General features: G+C 41.6%; 1 protein-coding gene across 5 annotated transcripts in view; it reads left to right on the plus strand.

The window, feature by feature from the left end:
* Positions 1–3,482: 3,482 nt before the first annotated feature.
* The window catches only part of FSIP1 (fibrous sheath interacting protein 1), a 186,427-nt gene continuing 173,096 nt past the window's right edge, over positions 3,483–16,813 (plus strand). Inside the window, exons 1-3 of one of the 5 annotated variants that reach the window (XM_043517511.1) lie at positions 3,483–3,670; positions 6,528–6,659; positions 14,806–14,983. In XM_043517511.1, the coding sequence (XP_043373446.1) occupies positions 6,534–6,659; positions 14,806–14,983 (304 nt within the window). In that variant the 5' untranslated portion in view covers positions 3,483–3,670; positions 6,528–6,533. Of the gene's footprint in view, positions 3,671–6,527; positions 6,676–14,805; positions 14,984–16,243; positions 16,338–16,813 lie in introns of those variants that run through there. The other 4 variants (XM_043517510.1, XM_038407140.2, XM_043517513.1 and 1 more) reach the window with 4 other exon arrangements.

The raw sequence follows: 16,813 nt of genomic DNA on the forward strand, positions 1-16,813 counted from the left end.
GCATTATAAATAAGCTGCTTTGAGGGCCTCCCTGTATCTTAAAAGCTGTTTTAAATACCGTCATCTCAATTGCAGATTAATGTTGGTGTCTGAATATACTTGGCGCACAAAATATTTAAATCTCATAGCACATTAAAATATATGCACTGACTTGAGGGTTTTCTGCATTATCTGTATCCATTTTAATTGTGAATCCTGTAATATAATTACTCTACTAAATACCAGAAAAGATACCAATACATTGGAATAATTATAAAATGACTAGGGCTGTCGATTAATCACAGTTAACTCACGCGATTAACTCAAAAAATTAATTGTGATTAAAAAATGAATTGCCATTAATCACAGATTGAATTGCACTGTTAAACAATAGAATACCAATTGAAATTTATTAAATATTTTGGATGTTTTTCTACATTTTCATATATATTGTATTCTATGTTGTAATTGAAATCAAAGTGTATATTTTTATTACAAATACTTGCACTGTAAAAATGATAAACAAAAGAAATAGTATATTTCAATTCACCTCATACAAGTACTGTAGTGCACTCTTTGTCTTGAAAGTGCAACTTACAAATATTGGGTTTTTTTGTTTGTTACATAACTGCACTCAAAAACAAAACAATGTAAAACTTCAGGGCCTACAAGTCCACTCAGTCCTACTTCTTGTTCAGCCAATCGCTAAGACAAACAAGTTTGTTTACATTTACAGGAGATAATGTGCCCTCTTCTTGTTTACAATGTCACCAGAAAGTGAGAACAGGCATTTGCATGGCACTTTTGTAGTTGGCATTGCAAGGTATTAATGTGCCAGATATGCTAAACATTTGTATGCCCCTTCATGCTTCGACCACCATTCCAGAGGACATGCTTCCATGCTGATGATGCTCGTTAAAAAATGTGTTAATTAAATTTGTGACTGAATTCCTTGGGGGAGACTTCTATTTTCCCCTCCTCTGTTTTACCTGCATTCTGCCATATATTTCATGTTACAGCAGTCTTGATGATGACCCAGCACATGTTGTTCATTTTAAGAACACTTTCACTGCAGATTTGACAAAACACAAAGAAAGTACCAATGTGAGATTTCTAAAGATAGCTACAGCACTTGACCAAGATTTAAGAATCTGAAGTGTCTTCAGAAATCTGAGAGAGACAAGATGTGGAGCATGCTTTCAAAAGTCTTAACTGAGCAACACTCTGATGCAGAAACTACAGAACCCGAACCACCAGAAAAGAAAAATCAATCTTCTGCTGGTAGCATCTGATGCAGATAATGAAAATGAACATGCGTTGGTCCACACTGCTTTGGATTGTTATCGAGCCGAACCCATCATCAGCATGGACACATGTCCCATGGAATCGTGGTTGAAGCATGAAGGGACATATGAATTTTTAGCGTATCTGGCATGTAAATATCTTGTGACACTGGCTACAACATGCCTGCTCTCATTTTCAGGTGATATAAACAAGAAGCAGGTAGCATTATCTCCTGCAAACGTAAAGAAACTTGTTTGTCTCAGTGATTGGCTGAACAAGAAGTAGGACTGAGTGGACTTTTAGGCGCTAAAATTTTATATTCTTTTATTTTTGAATGCAGTTTTTTATGTATTTCTACATTCATAAGTTCAACTTTCATGATACAAATACTCTACTGTAATTTTTGTATTGAATTGAAAAATACTATTTTTTACACTGCAAATATTTGTAATCAAAGTATACACTGTAAACTTTGTATTCTGTGTTTTAATTGAAATCAATAGATTTGAAAATGTAGAAAACATCTGAAAATATGTAAATAAATAGTATTCTAATATTGTTTAACAGTGTGATTAATTTTTTAATCACTTGACAGCTCTAAAAATGACACATGCTTTTAAGAAGCTGTAAATCCCGTATATTGCTCTGTGTGCATTTATCAATCAGAATTGTGCTGTAGATAACAGCAGTTACGCTCTCTTAAGAAAGTGGCATACGTTCTGGCAACCATATTCTCCAACTAGAAACCAGGCCATAACAAGGTGTAGTTTTAGTAGTTCACTCTGTCTTCTATCACAATCCCTTATAACAATGAATAATCAGTTGAGGATAGTGCGTAAAGATATACATTACTGGGTAGAACACTCAGTTTTAATGGGCTCATTAAAAACAGACACATAAATGAGGACGAATGCCGTATATGCTATTAGTTAAGGAAGCATTCATATATAGGAAACTAGACAAATCATCATTAGAAAAAAAAAGATACGCGTTGGTTCCTAGTACTAGATTAACTATTTAAGAGACAGAGTCATGACATTTCTTATCTCTGCCAGACCACAATTCAACACTTTAACTATAAATCCACTTTTAGTCTGGAAAAAAAACAGCAATCTCCTTTTTATGAATTATCCTACCAGGAAGATTGTTGCAACCCAAGACTACACCCTCTCCCTCCTGCCTTAGCAGGTGCTACTCTAAAGTAATGGTAATTCACATTCAATCCACTGTAAGCTGTTAAGAGTTTAACACATCCAGAAACCCTATTGTAGCGAACCATTTCTGGAGTCCCATGGAATTTAGATACAATGTGCAAAAAGAAGGGGGGGGAAAAAAGGGCAGCTTGCTGCACCATCTAGTGGATGAAAAGGGACTCTATGAATTTCTTTAGTTTTTCATCAAGCATGTTTAACAAATTGTTTTAAAATCATTTCATTACCTAGTTTACAAATATTTTAAACTTATTAAAAGTTAATTAGTTTTGAAAATGTAGTTTACATTTCACTTATTCTTTTGCACTCTACCCGTTTGGACAACACAAAGGGGTCTCGTGAGTTTCAGCGGAGGTTTTCTAGCCAGTGAGAGAGGGTTTAGCTTCAGCAGGAAGTTGAAAGCTGCCACCAGTGCAGGGGTTCTCGAACTGGGGGGTCACGAGGTTCTTACGGGGGGGGGGGGTTGCGAGCCGTCAGCCTCCACCCCCAACCCTGCTTTACCGCCAGCATTTATAAGGGTGTTAAATATACAAACAAGTGTTTTTAATGTATAAGGGGGGGGTCACACTCAGAGGCTTGCTGCGTGAAAGGGGTCACCAGTACAAACCACTGCGCTCGTGGCACACGTTCTGTCCCGTGTGAAAGGCGGGACTCCACTGCCGGCGCCGTGTTTACTGTGGGCGCGAGCTTGCCCGTCTGAGTCTCAGCATTCGCTTATTTACAGACGAGAGCTTTAATTTCAAGGGAGAGAACTTGTGGCGTTAGGGCTGAACCATGAGAAAAGGTGGCACGGGCCACCACGAGCCCCTTGCAAAGGCAGCAGAGCAGAGCGGCCCCTCCTCTTCGCCACGAACGGGTGGGCGGGAGACGGGAGGGACCTCCCTCAGCTAGATGCATAGAGGCAGGGCCTGCTTCAGATAGCGATTCCCCCCTCCTCCTTTCCTCGTGCATGGTACCGTCCCCTTTCAGGCGACCGCAGGAAGTAAAGAGAGCTGGGTTGCAGCTCTCGCGAGAAATAAACTAGGAAGTGGAGAGGTGGTTGTTGGTTGGCATGGAAACGGCGTTCCCGGATGTACTGTGCGCGGGAGCGCCGCGGGGTTGGGCAAGGGCCCCGGGTGGCCCGGCGGCAGAGGGAGGGTAGCGGAGTGGGGCTCGCGCGACCCCGCTGTTGCAGAGCCTGGTTGCGCTTCCTCTAGGTGAGTGTAGGGGCGGGGCTGGGTGGAGTCGGGGCTGCGCATGCTATGGGGCTCGTTAGCTGTGGGCTCTGGTCGGTTGCCCTCCATAGGGCTAGGAGCTGAGGGCCTGTTGGAGGGGAGGGCAGGGGTGTTGGAACAATTTTTGTAGTGGGGGGTGCTGAGAGCCATTGAACCAACTGACAGGTTTCAGAGTAGCAGCCGTGTTAGTCTGTATCTGCAAAAAGAACAGGAGGACTTGTGGCGCCTTAGAGACTAACACATTTATTTGAGCATAAGCTTTGGTGAGCTACAGCTCACTTCATCGGATGCATCCGATAAAGCGAGCTATAGCTCACAAAAGCTTATGCTCAGATAAATTTATTAGTCTCTAAGGTGCCACAAGTACTTTTTATTGAACCAAACTGTAAATCCTGTATATGTTGGCAACCACGTCAAGCCAGGGAGTGCAGTAGCACCCCCAGCATCCCTGTTCTTACATCTATGGGTGAGGGGATCGGGGGGCTCCTCCCGCGAGTCTCACCCTTGCTGCATCCCCTGTAACGGGGCACCACGGGAAGACTAGCCAGGAAATACCTTGTATCAAAGGCAGCACGTCACCTAAAGCGCTGCCTACAAATGGTGCATTCTCCAGAGGGGAGCTAACCAGGGCCATGCATCCCACTGGTTGCCCCAGGACAGGATCTCTATGCCGCTGGGCTGGAGTAGTGTATTCTGCAGTCTGGGTTTACACTGTTCCAAATGCACTCACACACAGCGTGGCAGAGCACTGAAGGGGCCGTGTGGCCAGCGTTGCCTGGCAGCAGCACCTGCCAATAACTTTGAGGGAAGCACGCCTGGGGGCCCAGGTATTTGTATCCGGCTGTCTCAAGGAAGAGACTTCTTGGTATAAGTTATTCCCTGTTCATGATGGAATAACCAGTGCAAGAAGCACTTCAGCTATGTAATGGGCAGTGTCTGACTACATCTGTTGCCTTTGGCTTTGTTGTAGCTGTGTTGGTCCCGGATATGAGAGTGACCAGGTTGGTCAGATAATATCTTTTATTGGACCAGCTTCTGGTGATGAAAGAAACATGCTTTTGAGCTACACGAAGCTCTTCTTTAGGTCTGGGGAAGGTAATCTTTTTAAAAATAATTTTTAAAAGTATCTTTCCCACACCTGAAGAAGAGCACCTTTTAGCTCAAGAGCTGGTCTCTTTCATCACCAGAAGCTAGTCCAATAAAAGATATTGACACATTCACATTTTCTCTTACATCTGTTATTAGCATATCTTTCAGCAACAAAAAGAAATGTCTAAAATAGACTCAAATACTTTGTGTCATGTGGATTTATGATCTCACTTTGGATTAATGGCTTGCACCTAGCCATATAGGGAATTTCAGTCCTATTCTTTCCATGCTTCTTGAAAGATAACAATTTTGAATTGATTGAAAACTTTTGCAAAAGTATCTATGAAGTTTAGTTTTAAAAGTTTTCATTTTGTTTTATTGGGGCTTTTTCTCTTTTTTTGTTTTCTTTTTTTTTTTTTTTTTTTTTGCCAAGTCCCACCCTTTTTTCCATTTGATAATTGAAAAAGGGAGGAAAGAAACTGAAAAATATAGGGGACAATTTTTGTTTTAGTGAAAAAATAATTTGTGATGGCCCAAAATGCTCATTTCTTGACTAAGTTTGAGAATTTTTGACAACCTCAGAAAACTAGCTATTAAGAGAACTTGAAAAATATATTTAAATTTTATTTAACTATTTTAGGAAAATATATCTGAAAGAACACAACAGGAGGAAATTATATGTGTAAGAAGTTTCAGAAGTTTATGACATGTACTTCTCACCTTTCCGTCTCCCAGGCTCACTACTTCAGTGTTAAATTTGACTTCTCTTTTTTCCTAAGTTCATTTTCTTGCTAAGTCCTATAATTTCTTACTCTTTAATCAGAGTTTCTTCTATTTGAGATCCCCATTGATTAAACTCCTTATTTTTGCAATAATCATGTCTCGTGTGGATTTACTTTCCATATGTTTTGCAAGGCTCATCATTTATCTCAGGCATTTGGGAAGGACGGTGAAGGTTTGGGAAGGTTTATCTGGGCTTGGAGTGTGTGCCATTGCTCATCCTTCCATAAATAAATAAGATGAACCCACCATGTACCAATATAATTATATGAAATGTTTTAATATGAATGTAAATTTAAAGTGTTGAAGCCGAAATACAGGATGGGGAGCCAATTGATTGAATGATTAAAAGCTTTGCAAATCAGATTTTATATATAAGTATTGTAACTTTCTCCTTTGTGTCATACCTGCCTCTTTTCTGTGTTTGTAAAATGAGGTGTAAATGTAATGTTTTGTATATATGATTTTAAATAATAAAAATAATGTGGTATGGCTTACACGGAAGTGAAAGTCGTATTGCTCACTGCCATTTGACTGTAGCATACATTTCACATCACTTTACTGGGATGTATTCTACATGTCCACTAAATACTTCAACCTTGCTGTTTTCTTTTGTTGATGCTATCTTTATTGAGCCAAGACTTAAAATGGTCTGTTTTGGTATTTCTTTTTGGTGAGAACATTTTAGGGATTGAACATGCTGTTCAGATACACTTATAGTGCCTGCCACCTCCCAACTTAATTTTTGTCTGGGTCTGGGACCCTATATAACCCATATACTTAACTTTGTTTTGCGCTTTTCTTAAGCATATGTATATTGTATACATTGTTTATAAAGATTGTATAATTTGTTAGGGGTAGGATTTCTAGATTTGTTTAATTTGTTGCCTAAGCCTTATGGGGTTTTTTGTTTAATAAATAAGCTATTGATGTGTGGTAGCATTTGTTGTTCTCTGTTTGTCCATTTTAGATCACAATGGATATTACAAGGGGAAACTTGGATGAAATTTCAAAGCCTGCATCTAGCTCAAGAGCGCATCCTGTAAGCAGAGCTTTAAGTGCATCTTTGGAGGTTCTAACACCAGAGCCACGCTTGTCAAAGGTATGAGCTTTGACAGGTCAGAACCTCTGTGTGTCTTATTTTTCCCTATCTATAAATGAAAAGAATAAACCTTTGTAAAATATTTATAAAGTGCTTTATGGATTAAAATTGATATGTAAATGCTAGTGACTATTATCATAGAAAGGAAGTAACTTAAAATGCAGTTCTAGTTTCAAGAGTGAGTGTGTGTACACAGGTCAGCTCTTTGTATGTATTTAGAGTAATATTTGCTTGCTTTAATGACTTACATACATCTGTACTACTTTTTCCCTCTGTTAGCCTAGATCAGATTCTGTTTTATGCACCACCAGTCAAATTGTTAACTAAATTCTTCCCTCAATTAAACCTTTGTTACCCCATTGATAACAGGAGGGTTTCACAGATGTAACTTGGGACAGAGTTTGTGATGGTTCGTGGGGTACCCAGGACTGTGAATTACCTTGTTAAAACCTCCCCCACCCCGCCTCCAGTGCGAGGGAAACTTTCTTGTGCTTAATTGGATATTTGACACCAGCAGCCTGTTAGCTGCCCAAACAAAGTCCTCTAGGCTATGTCAGCCTTTACTTTGCCTTGCAGATTATGAATAGGTGCATCTCAGTCCCTGAGCCCCTTTTCAGTGTTCCCCTGTAGCGTCCAGACCCTTATCCACTGAACACTCACAGAAATATCAGGTCTACTGGCCCCAGAGAACAGTGTACACACCCTCTTGGAAAAACAAAACAAAACAGGAGTACTTGTGGTACCTTAGAGACGAACAAATTTATTAGAGCATAAGCTTTCATGGGCTACAGCCCACTTCATCGGATGCACTGAATGGAACATACAGTAAGAAGATATATAATATACACACACACATACATACAGAGAAGTGGAATTTGCTGTGCAAACTCTAAGAGACTAATTAATTAAGATGAGCTATTAGCAGCAGGAGGAAAAAGAAGTTTGTAGTAATAATCAAGATGGCCCATTTAGACAGTTGACAAGAAGGTGTGAGGATACTTAATTTAGGGAAATATATTCAATATGTGTAATGACCCAGCCACTCCCAGTCTGTATTCAAACCCAAGTTAATGGTATCTAGTTTGCATATTAATTCAAGCTCAGCAGTTTCTCGTTGGAGTCTGTTTTTGAAGCTTTTCTGTTGCAGAATTGCCACCCTTAAGTCTTTTACTGAGTGGCCAGAGAGGTTGAAGTGTTCTCCTACTGGTTTTTGAATGTTATGATTCCTGATGTCAGATTTGTGTCTGTTTATTCTTTTGTGTAGAGACTGTCCGGTTTGGCCAATGTACATGGCAGAGGAGCATTGCTGGCACATGATGGCATATATCACATTAGTAGATGTGCAGGTGAACGAGCCCCGGATGGCGTGGCTAATGTGATTAGGTCCTATGATGGTGTCACTTGAATAAATATGTGGACAGAGTTGGCATCAGGCTTTGTTGCAAGGATAGGTTCCTGGGTTAGTGTTTTTGTTGTGTGGTGTGTGGTTTCTGGAGAGCATTTGCTTGAGGTTGGGGGGCTGTCTGTAAGCGAGGATTGACTGGTTTGTCTCCCAAGATCTGTGAGAGTGAGGGATCATTTTTCAGGATAGGTTGTAGATGTTTGATGATGTGATGGAGAGGTTTTAGTTGGGGGCTGAAGGTGACAGCTCTTGAATCATTCAACTCAGGATCATCTCTTTGTATAGTATCACAGCACTGAGAGATATATTTTTAGTGAAAACCACGATACATTTATTATCAAAGATTTGAGATTCAGGTGATAGTGAGTAAAAATAATAGAAACAAAAAGAATGTATAAAACAAAATCATAACATGATTTCTAAAGACTAAACTTAATAGACTATCCTTCTGTCTGTAGAAGTTTATTTCACCCCAAATGTCCTTTGCAGCATTTCAGCCGAGGTTAGTTATGATCCTGTTTTCCAGAATGTAATTGCACTGCCTGATTACTTCCTAAGTGCAGGATAAAGGGATGTCTTCCTTACCTTCTCCTTCTATCCCCCGAAGTTCATAGCCTGTACCCTGAGTCAGGATAACCCCCGGTGGTTTATTCTCCAGTGTGCTGCCTTCCTGTTGATTTCACATCCCTCCACCTGTTGAATTTGTACAGAAATGTGGCTTCCACTGTGTCGGTTTACAATGCTCAGTTTACATGCTGACAGAGAGAAGGATAAACATCTTTCCTCTGGCAAACAGAAAACTTGTTTGTCAGCTCTGCCTTGATACAGGCTGTCACGTTGTCTGGAGTGGCTTATGACTGTGAGTGTCTACCTCAGGACAGAGTGTCAGAAACAGGGAAGACATTCCAAACGGATGGTATGTTCTATAATTAGATTTCACCAACCCAGTAACAAATGTGAACTCCTGGATCATTATAGCAGTCTTACTGTGAAGTCACAGACAGTCCCCTTATGCTCTCCAGTGTATCTTGCTACCAAGGCAAGCTGGTTTTAGTGATTAAGTGGTCACTCTCACCAAAAATCACACAATATTCGGGTTGCTTCCAGTCCCCAAGAGACCAGTCACTTACCTTAGATCAGTTGGTACCCTAGATCTTACACCAAAGACACTGCCTGTAGCCAATCCTGTCATAAACTATCTACAGGCTTATTATCTAGGAAAAATACTTGAGTTATTTACAGGTTAAAGCAAGCTAATATGCGCACTAATGAGTTGCAGTTTAAAACCTAGGAGTGACAGAGTTGTAGAGAACTGTCCATTCAAAATGTCTTTCAGTGCAAACCCAAGGATAACCTTGGGGGTTCTCTCACTTCAGTTTAAATTCTCTGGCCCTGTGAGAGTTCAAACAGCAAAGAGATAAAAAATTCACTTGTGACCCTGTTTTATCTTTTACAGTTAGGGCTAAACGACAGAGTTAAGTTGACTTATATTGACATAACTATGTTAGTGTCTACACTAAAATTTTGCTCATGCTGATGTAACTTACCTGCTATGCCAACTTAACTCCATCTCCACAAGTGTCATAGAGTTTAGATTGACATCGACTATTAGCGGCCTCCAGGAGGTGTCCCACCTTGACCACTCTTGTCACTGTTTTGAACTCTGCTGTCCAGTGGCCAGGTACACAGGAAGCTGCCTCTCCTCTTTAAAGACGTGTGAATTTTTGAAATGGCATTTCATGTTTGCTCAGCTTGGAGAGCTCACATAGCAGCTCTCAAACAAACCTGGCAACTTCCTAGCTGACCATGCCGGTTCCACACTGCAGATGCACTCCTGTCTAGAGTACACAAGAGGTGTTTGATCTCCTGAATCTGTGGGGAGAAGAGGCTATGCAGGCACAGCTCCAATCCAGCCATAGAAATGTCGACATCTATGAGCAGATCGCTCAGATCATGGAGGAGGAGGAGGGCTATAAGAGGGAGCAGCAGCAGTGCCACATGAAAGTCAAGGAGATGCAGCTGGCAAACCAGAAGGCAAGGGAGGTTAATAATTGCTCTGGTGCGGAGCTGTAGACCTGCTGCTTTTACACAAAGCTGCATACCATTGTCGGACGACACCCCCCCCCCCAAAAGAGTCCCATGGATAGTTAGGCCTCCACTGTGAACAGCAAAGAACAAGAGGAATATCAGGAACAGGGGACTGACGAATCCAGCTGTGCAGCAAGCCAGGACATGTTTTTGAATCCTGTGTAGTCCAGCCAGTCCTTACAGTCCAGGAGAGGCGAGTATGATGCAGGGAAAGGAATCTTTGGTAAGTATGCAGTTTGCTTTGATATTGCAGGGATGGAACCCACAAAGTATCAAGACATACATGTTGATTTACTCTTTTTTACTTATGCTAGATGAGGTAGGGAAACAACCAATAGAGGTAGAGTTGCCATCTGCTTTTCATTCCCCTGTGGAGTTCAGCAGAGGAAGCCCCATGGAACAGTTTGTTTATGTGCACTGGGACGTCCTATGAATCCTCCAGAGATCTTGAGGAAACTTTTCTGGAGGTAGTCTGCAGTTCTCCGCCGAAGGTTTCTGGGAGGGCTGCCTGATTTCTTCTGCTGCAATAGGATGCTTTCCCATGCCACTCAGCAATTATGTCATCAGGCATCATTGCAGCACACAGCCTAGCAGTATATGGCCCCAGTCGGCAGTTGGATGCCTGCAGGAGCTGTTCCCTTTCAGCTTCCATTACCCTCAGGAGTGAGATATCAGCTAAAATCACGACTGCCTGTGGAAATTGGTGCCAGTACTCAGTACAGTTGCCCAATATGCATGTACTCATGCCTGTGAGCTATGCCCCCTTATTTCCCTAACTCGCCCCTTTCCCCCAGGGCCATACTCACTATAGCTAGGACTGCCACCATGATCTATCAGTCCCAAAGAGAAGTGAGAATGGAGTGCTTGCAACTTGTGTGGATCAAGGGCAGTGAATTCTGTATAGCAGGTTTACATTTATCTTGTGAATACAGTCACAATTGTACCTATGTTCATTGTATCTTTTGCAGCTGGAAATGTAGCCTTGAGGCTCTTTCCATCCACACCAGTGGAGTGGCTCAGCCAGATAGGGAGGAGAACGAAGAGGGCATGGGATAACGTGTTCCAAGAGATCCTGCAAGCCTCTGCTGCTTTGGATACTGAGCACTGGTTTTGGAGAATCACCCCCGCAGGCAGCATGACCAGGGATAGAGTGGAGAGGAGAAAGACATGGGAAATGGACAGGGAAGTGCAGCAGGAGATGCTAGTGCTTCTCCAGCAGCAAACAGACATGCTACAGACTCTTGTTGACTTTCGGGTTCAACAGTACCATGCTCACCTTCCTCTGCAGCCCATAGAAAACTATATTCTGGGACCTCCCTACACACACACATTCCACGTAGCATCCGGGGCTGCTGCACTACCCCTACCACTCTACCCCGGGGGAGAGTACAGGCAGTCACAGCTGCACATGCACTGACCTGTGAAAAAGACAGTTGGTGTATGTGTTTCTGAAATGGAAATGACTGTTCTTTCCCCTTCAAATATTCTTTTCCCTTTATTTATTAAGTTTTATTTAGTTATAATGTGTCCATTTGCATGGGCATGGAATAAAACTCTATTTATGGAAACGTAATTAATCTTTTAGTTCACAACATATGCTGGTTGGGTTGCTAGTAATAGGTGCATTTGCAATGTTATATTACTACACACACACCATTCATTACAAGATTCATATGGGGTTGCAAAAGAGCAGTGCCAGGTAGAGCACACTACAGCAACACACATGGTTTTTCAAAGCCTCTCTGAGCCAAACAACTTTGCATAGAGCTGCTCTTATAGCCCTAGTACCTGGCTGCTCAAAATAAGCAGATAGTTGTTCCATGTTTGCCCTCTACCGCAGCAGAAACTTTTTCCCCTTTGCTTCACAGATGTTATGCAGGACACAGCAGGCACCTATAACCAGTGGGATTTCTCAACTCCTAACTGATTTCCGACTGTTCGATAGCAATCAGGTGTCACAAGTTTCCACAGAGTGATCACCACTTCTCCACTTCCGTGCAGATCGCATTTTGGTGTTGCTGCACTGGAGGGCTGGGGTGAGCTCTGCACCCAGAATCAGGAATGTGACCTTGCACATCTGAAAGTTCTGCAGCCGCTGCTTGTCACCCCAAACCTGCATGACAATATGATCGCATCAGTCAGTGCTAATTTCTTGGGCCTGGCACCGGCACATCGCTATCTGTAGTTCCCCATGAATGCTTCCAACAACTTTGAATTGTTTCTATGTCCCACAGCAATCTAGCGTCCACGGACTCATCATGTTCCCCGTGGCTTCTCTGGTGACTCTGCAAATACTGCAGGATCAGGTGCCCCATGCTTGCAATGCTCATCACAATAGTGCAGAGCTGTGCAGGATCCATGCTTCTGACACAGATGACAGACAGCGAGCAGGGATGTGTGGGTTTGTGGGGATTTTGAAAAGAGGTGTGAAACATTATGGGATACAGATGAAATTATGGGATGGAGAATACTGCAATTTGGGATGTTGAAATCATGCTGTGAGTCACCCTTGCATGACTTTTTTGGCCCCCATGAGGCATTGCAAAACCTCACGAAAATACCTTGTGCTAGATGGTGGCTAGTTGCACAGTGTAATAGCTATCCATGGTGCACTGCTCTCTGCATCGATATAAGCGCTACTAGTGAGGACGTGCGCTGCGGACACGAGGAGCGTAGCTTGGATATGCAAAAGCGATTTAATTACTGTGGCAGCTGTATGCCGACATAACCTAGGTCCACATAATTTTGTAGTGTAGACATGCCCTTAGTCTTCCAGCGTATGAGACGAGCTCCCTTGCAGGTACATTTCTAAGGTGCGATAGGGCCATTCACAAGCTTAGAATCCTTTGTGTCACAATGTTCCTTAATGTCTCATTTCATCTTGGTAGCCCACCTAAATGGGCAGGGGAGATGATTCTTGTGCCTTGCTTCACAAGTTCAGAGCAAACATTTTCAAAGTTATAAAGCAAAGCTTGCATATTTCTTCATGGCATGGAGTACAGACATTACAGGTGAGATTAATGGATGCAGCAATTTACAAACATTTCATAGAGTCTAAATACTGAATACATTCTTGTAAGACTAATACCTATTTTGAAAAAACTAACATACAGGTGAGCTGGTTTGGTTTCCAGCTATGAGTTTGTTAGTTCTTAGCTAATGCCTATGGCCTTGGCCAGAGCTGGCACTAGCATCACACAGACTTGAGGAACTTTTTGTCAGTGTATATACATAACTCCTTACATAGGATCTATATGTACATTTCACAATGATATTAATGACCAGGGGGACCCTGGCTTTCATTTAAGACCTAATATTCTTTCGTGCACCAGATTGTTAATATCAGGATACTCTTGTAACCCCCTTGCCAGTTGGCACTGAGGAGTTCTTAGGGCTACAGAATCTTTTATTACTGATGATGATTAAAGCTATATGAAAGTTGCAGGCTGTGATTTTGTTGTGGAAACCTCAGCTTTTAGCACACACCTTAACTTTTTATAGTTGTCTCAAATTTCAGTGGTGTTGTGACCCTGTGTGCCAGGTGACAACACCACTCACTCGAGTTTGGCCCAGCTGCCCCTTCAAAGGGGTGGGCAGACCAAATTTGAGTGAGTGGCGTTGTGACCCTCAGTCAGATTTGGTCTGACCACTCCTCTAAAGGGGTGGTTGGGCCAAATTTGAGTGAGTGGTGCCGCAGTCTGGCACATGGAGTTGCAACATCACTCAAATTTGAACTGACTATACCAAAACCACAACTATATCAACTGCAACTTTTGAACAAAAAGAGTCACAACTTTCTTACAGGCTTAATGCTGATACATGAGCCAGAAAGGGCGCAACTTGACTTTCAGATCCTGGGTTGTGTTTGCATGGTTAACAGAATAGATACAACAATATCTTTTATTGGACCAACTTCTGTTGGTGAAAAAGACAAGCTTTCAAGCTACACAGAGCTCTTCTTCAACTCTGTTTAGCTCAAAAGCTTGTCTCTTTCACCAAGAGAAGTTGGTCCATTCAAGATATTACCTCATCCATCTTGTCTGCCTAATATCATGGGACCAATATGGCTACAACCTACACTGCAAACAAGTTAGAATAAATATCATTTGCACTTGTAAACTGAGCACACTTGGGAGATCTCAGCTAAGTGGAATTCCTGATTAAGCACATCCTGATTAAGGTGAGGGCTCTGTAATAAGTGGAATACGATTAAGAGATTTTTCAAGTGCCATTATTTATTTATTTCAACAAATTCCAGTGTAAGTACAGTGTTTGACCCCACTGTAAAGATATTAATATTTGAACTCAAATTTGAATTTCAGGGCAAGGAGTGTGGTGTAGCGTTATATCAGTGCCTGGAAATCAGGATGTCAGAGTTAGTACTGCATTGACTTGCTGTGAGGTTTTGAGCAACTCATTTTATCACTTTGTGCCTCAGCTCACTCATCTGTAAAATGAGGATAATACCTATGTACCTGACAGAGGTGTTGTAAAGCTTTTTTATTTGTAAAGTCTCTGACATCCTTGGATAGAAGCAGCTGCAGAACTGCAAAGTCTGGTTTGGTGTCACTATTATTAGCAGTCATAAGAAAGAAAAGAAAGTATTTTTAAAAGATTGATACTTCTGTGAAAATTGTTAATTTACATCATTTTTAGGTTTCTTCACCAATTGATCGTAAAGAAGACAATTCAAGAAACAGCAGTGTAGAGGAAGACAAAGATGATGATAGCGAGAAGCATGAAATGAAGAAAATGAGAAAATCTCCACAGACTTCTGAGCGGGAAATTAATTGCATTTTCCAGCAGAAGGTACAACATGCCAATGAGTGTCCAGGTATGAGAGTGACTAAGTTTACCTTGTCGGTCAGCTATAGGATTACCATATGTCCATATTTTCCCGGAGATGTCCGGCTTTTTGGTTCTTAAATCACTGTCCGGGAGGAATTTTTAAATATCTTAAAAACGTCCGGGATTTGCCGCCATTGTTTTTCCCCATAGAAGAGTTGATCATTCAAGAAAGAGAGTGAATGTTGATCACTCGAGAGAGTGTCCGCTTTCCCCCCCTAGCTCCCAGTGCTTGTGCCGCGAAACAGCTGTTTCGTGCAGCTGGGAGGGAGGGAGGAGGAGGGGGAACGTGGCGCGCTCAGGGGAGGAGGTGGGGGCGGGGTGGGGATTTGGGGAAGGGGTCCAATGGGGCACGGAGGGAGCAGAGTTGGGGAGGGGATTTTGAGGAAGGGGTTGGAATGGGGGCAGGGAAGGGGTGGAGTTGGGGCGGGGCCGGGGGTGAGGAGGCACGAGCAAACCCCCCTGTAGAGTGTCCTCTTTTTTGAATGTTAAATTTGGTAACCCTAGTCAGCAATGCCAACTACTATTTATATAACTTGGATAAAATTCTACTCTTGGTTCTGCAAATGGGGAATTCTGTGTCTGTAAGAACAGAATGATGGAGTCAAAATTCACCCTGTGGATATGAGAGCAGAACTTTGTTCGTAGTATTTCATATTTGTACTTATGTGAATTAACTTGGAGGAGGAAAAAAAAAGTCATGGATGAGAGGTGCCCTAGCATTTGTCAGTTATCTCAGTTTTTCCAACTTAGCAATTGCAAGTGTACAATACACATCTGAAAAGAAAATATTTTAAATAAAATAAAGTACTGCATTTTCTAATAATACTTGGTACTTATAGGAGATCTTCAGATGGAAGGTGCTAATACACTTTATAGATATTAATAAAATAAAGCTTCTCAATACTTCACACCCTAAAACATGAGTAAGCATGTATTGCCATTTTACAGGCATGGAGTTGAAGGCACAGAAAGCTTAAATGACTTGTTCCAGGTCACACCAAGATTCTGCAGTTGGGCCAGGAGTGAAACAGATTGCTTGATTCCTAGTCCTGTGTTTTTAAGCACAAGGTCATAATGTGCTGGAATATGTCTTTTCTAGACGGTAATCTGCTGTGGAGTGTTTTAGAGATGCTATTTTATGATTGACAGAAAAAAATGTACTTTGCTCTTTTGTTATTTAACATTTCAATCAAATATTTTAAAGTTATTTGAAATAATCTATATTTTTGTGATGGTCTTTTGTCAGAATAGATTTCTAGCTTCTGAAGATGAGTGTGCTGAAACTCAAGCTTCTAAATTCAATATAACATCTCAGTGGAAACTAACCAATGTGAAAGAAGGTATTATTTTTCAGATGCATTGAATTAACAGAGCAGTAAAACAGATTCCCAGAAAAGGTGAAGGAGCAGTCAGGAGAGGGAAGAGAAGTGTGTGGTGATGATATTTCAAGAGGGGAATTCATGACAGCCCAGTTGTGTTTTTTTTTAATTTAAGTTCTTTAAATAAAAGAAAAGGAAAGAAAAATAACTGTTCATGTAGTTTCAAAGTCAAGAGTTTAAATTTGTGGGTTTGATTCTATCTAGGTTTTCATACTATAGTGATTGATGTAGTATCTGAGTGCTTGATACACCTTTCTGGGTTTTGTCAACACAAGTCTGCAAAACCCAGTGGTGGTAGTGTGTCTGGTGTGGTGTTAGGCAACTTGTACCACATCCATTCCACTATGGCAGGAATGGTCTGATGAAGACTGCAAAGTGGTTTGGATCTGTTCAGTAATTCTACATGTCTAGGCCAGGTGGGAGAGGCACTCTTAGGC

This window comes from Dermochelys coriacea, chromosome 6 (assembly GCF_009764565.3).
Source record: "Dermochelys coriacea isolate rDerCor1 chromosome 6, rDerCor1.pri.v4, whole genome shotgun sequence".
In the NCBI taxonomy this organism is placed as follows: domain Eukaryota; kingdom Metazoa; phylum Chordata; order Testudines; family Dermochelyidae; genus Dermochelys; species Dermochelys coriacea.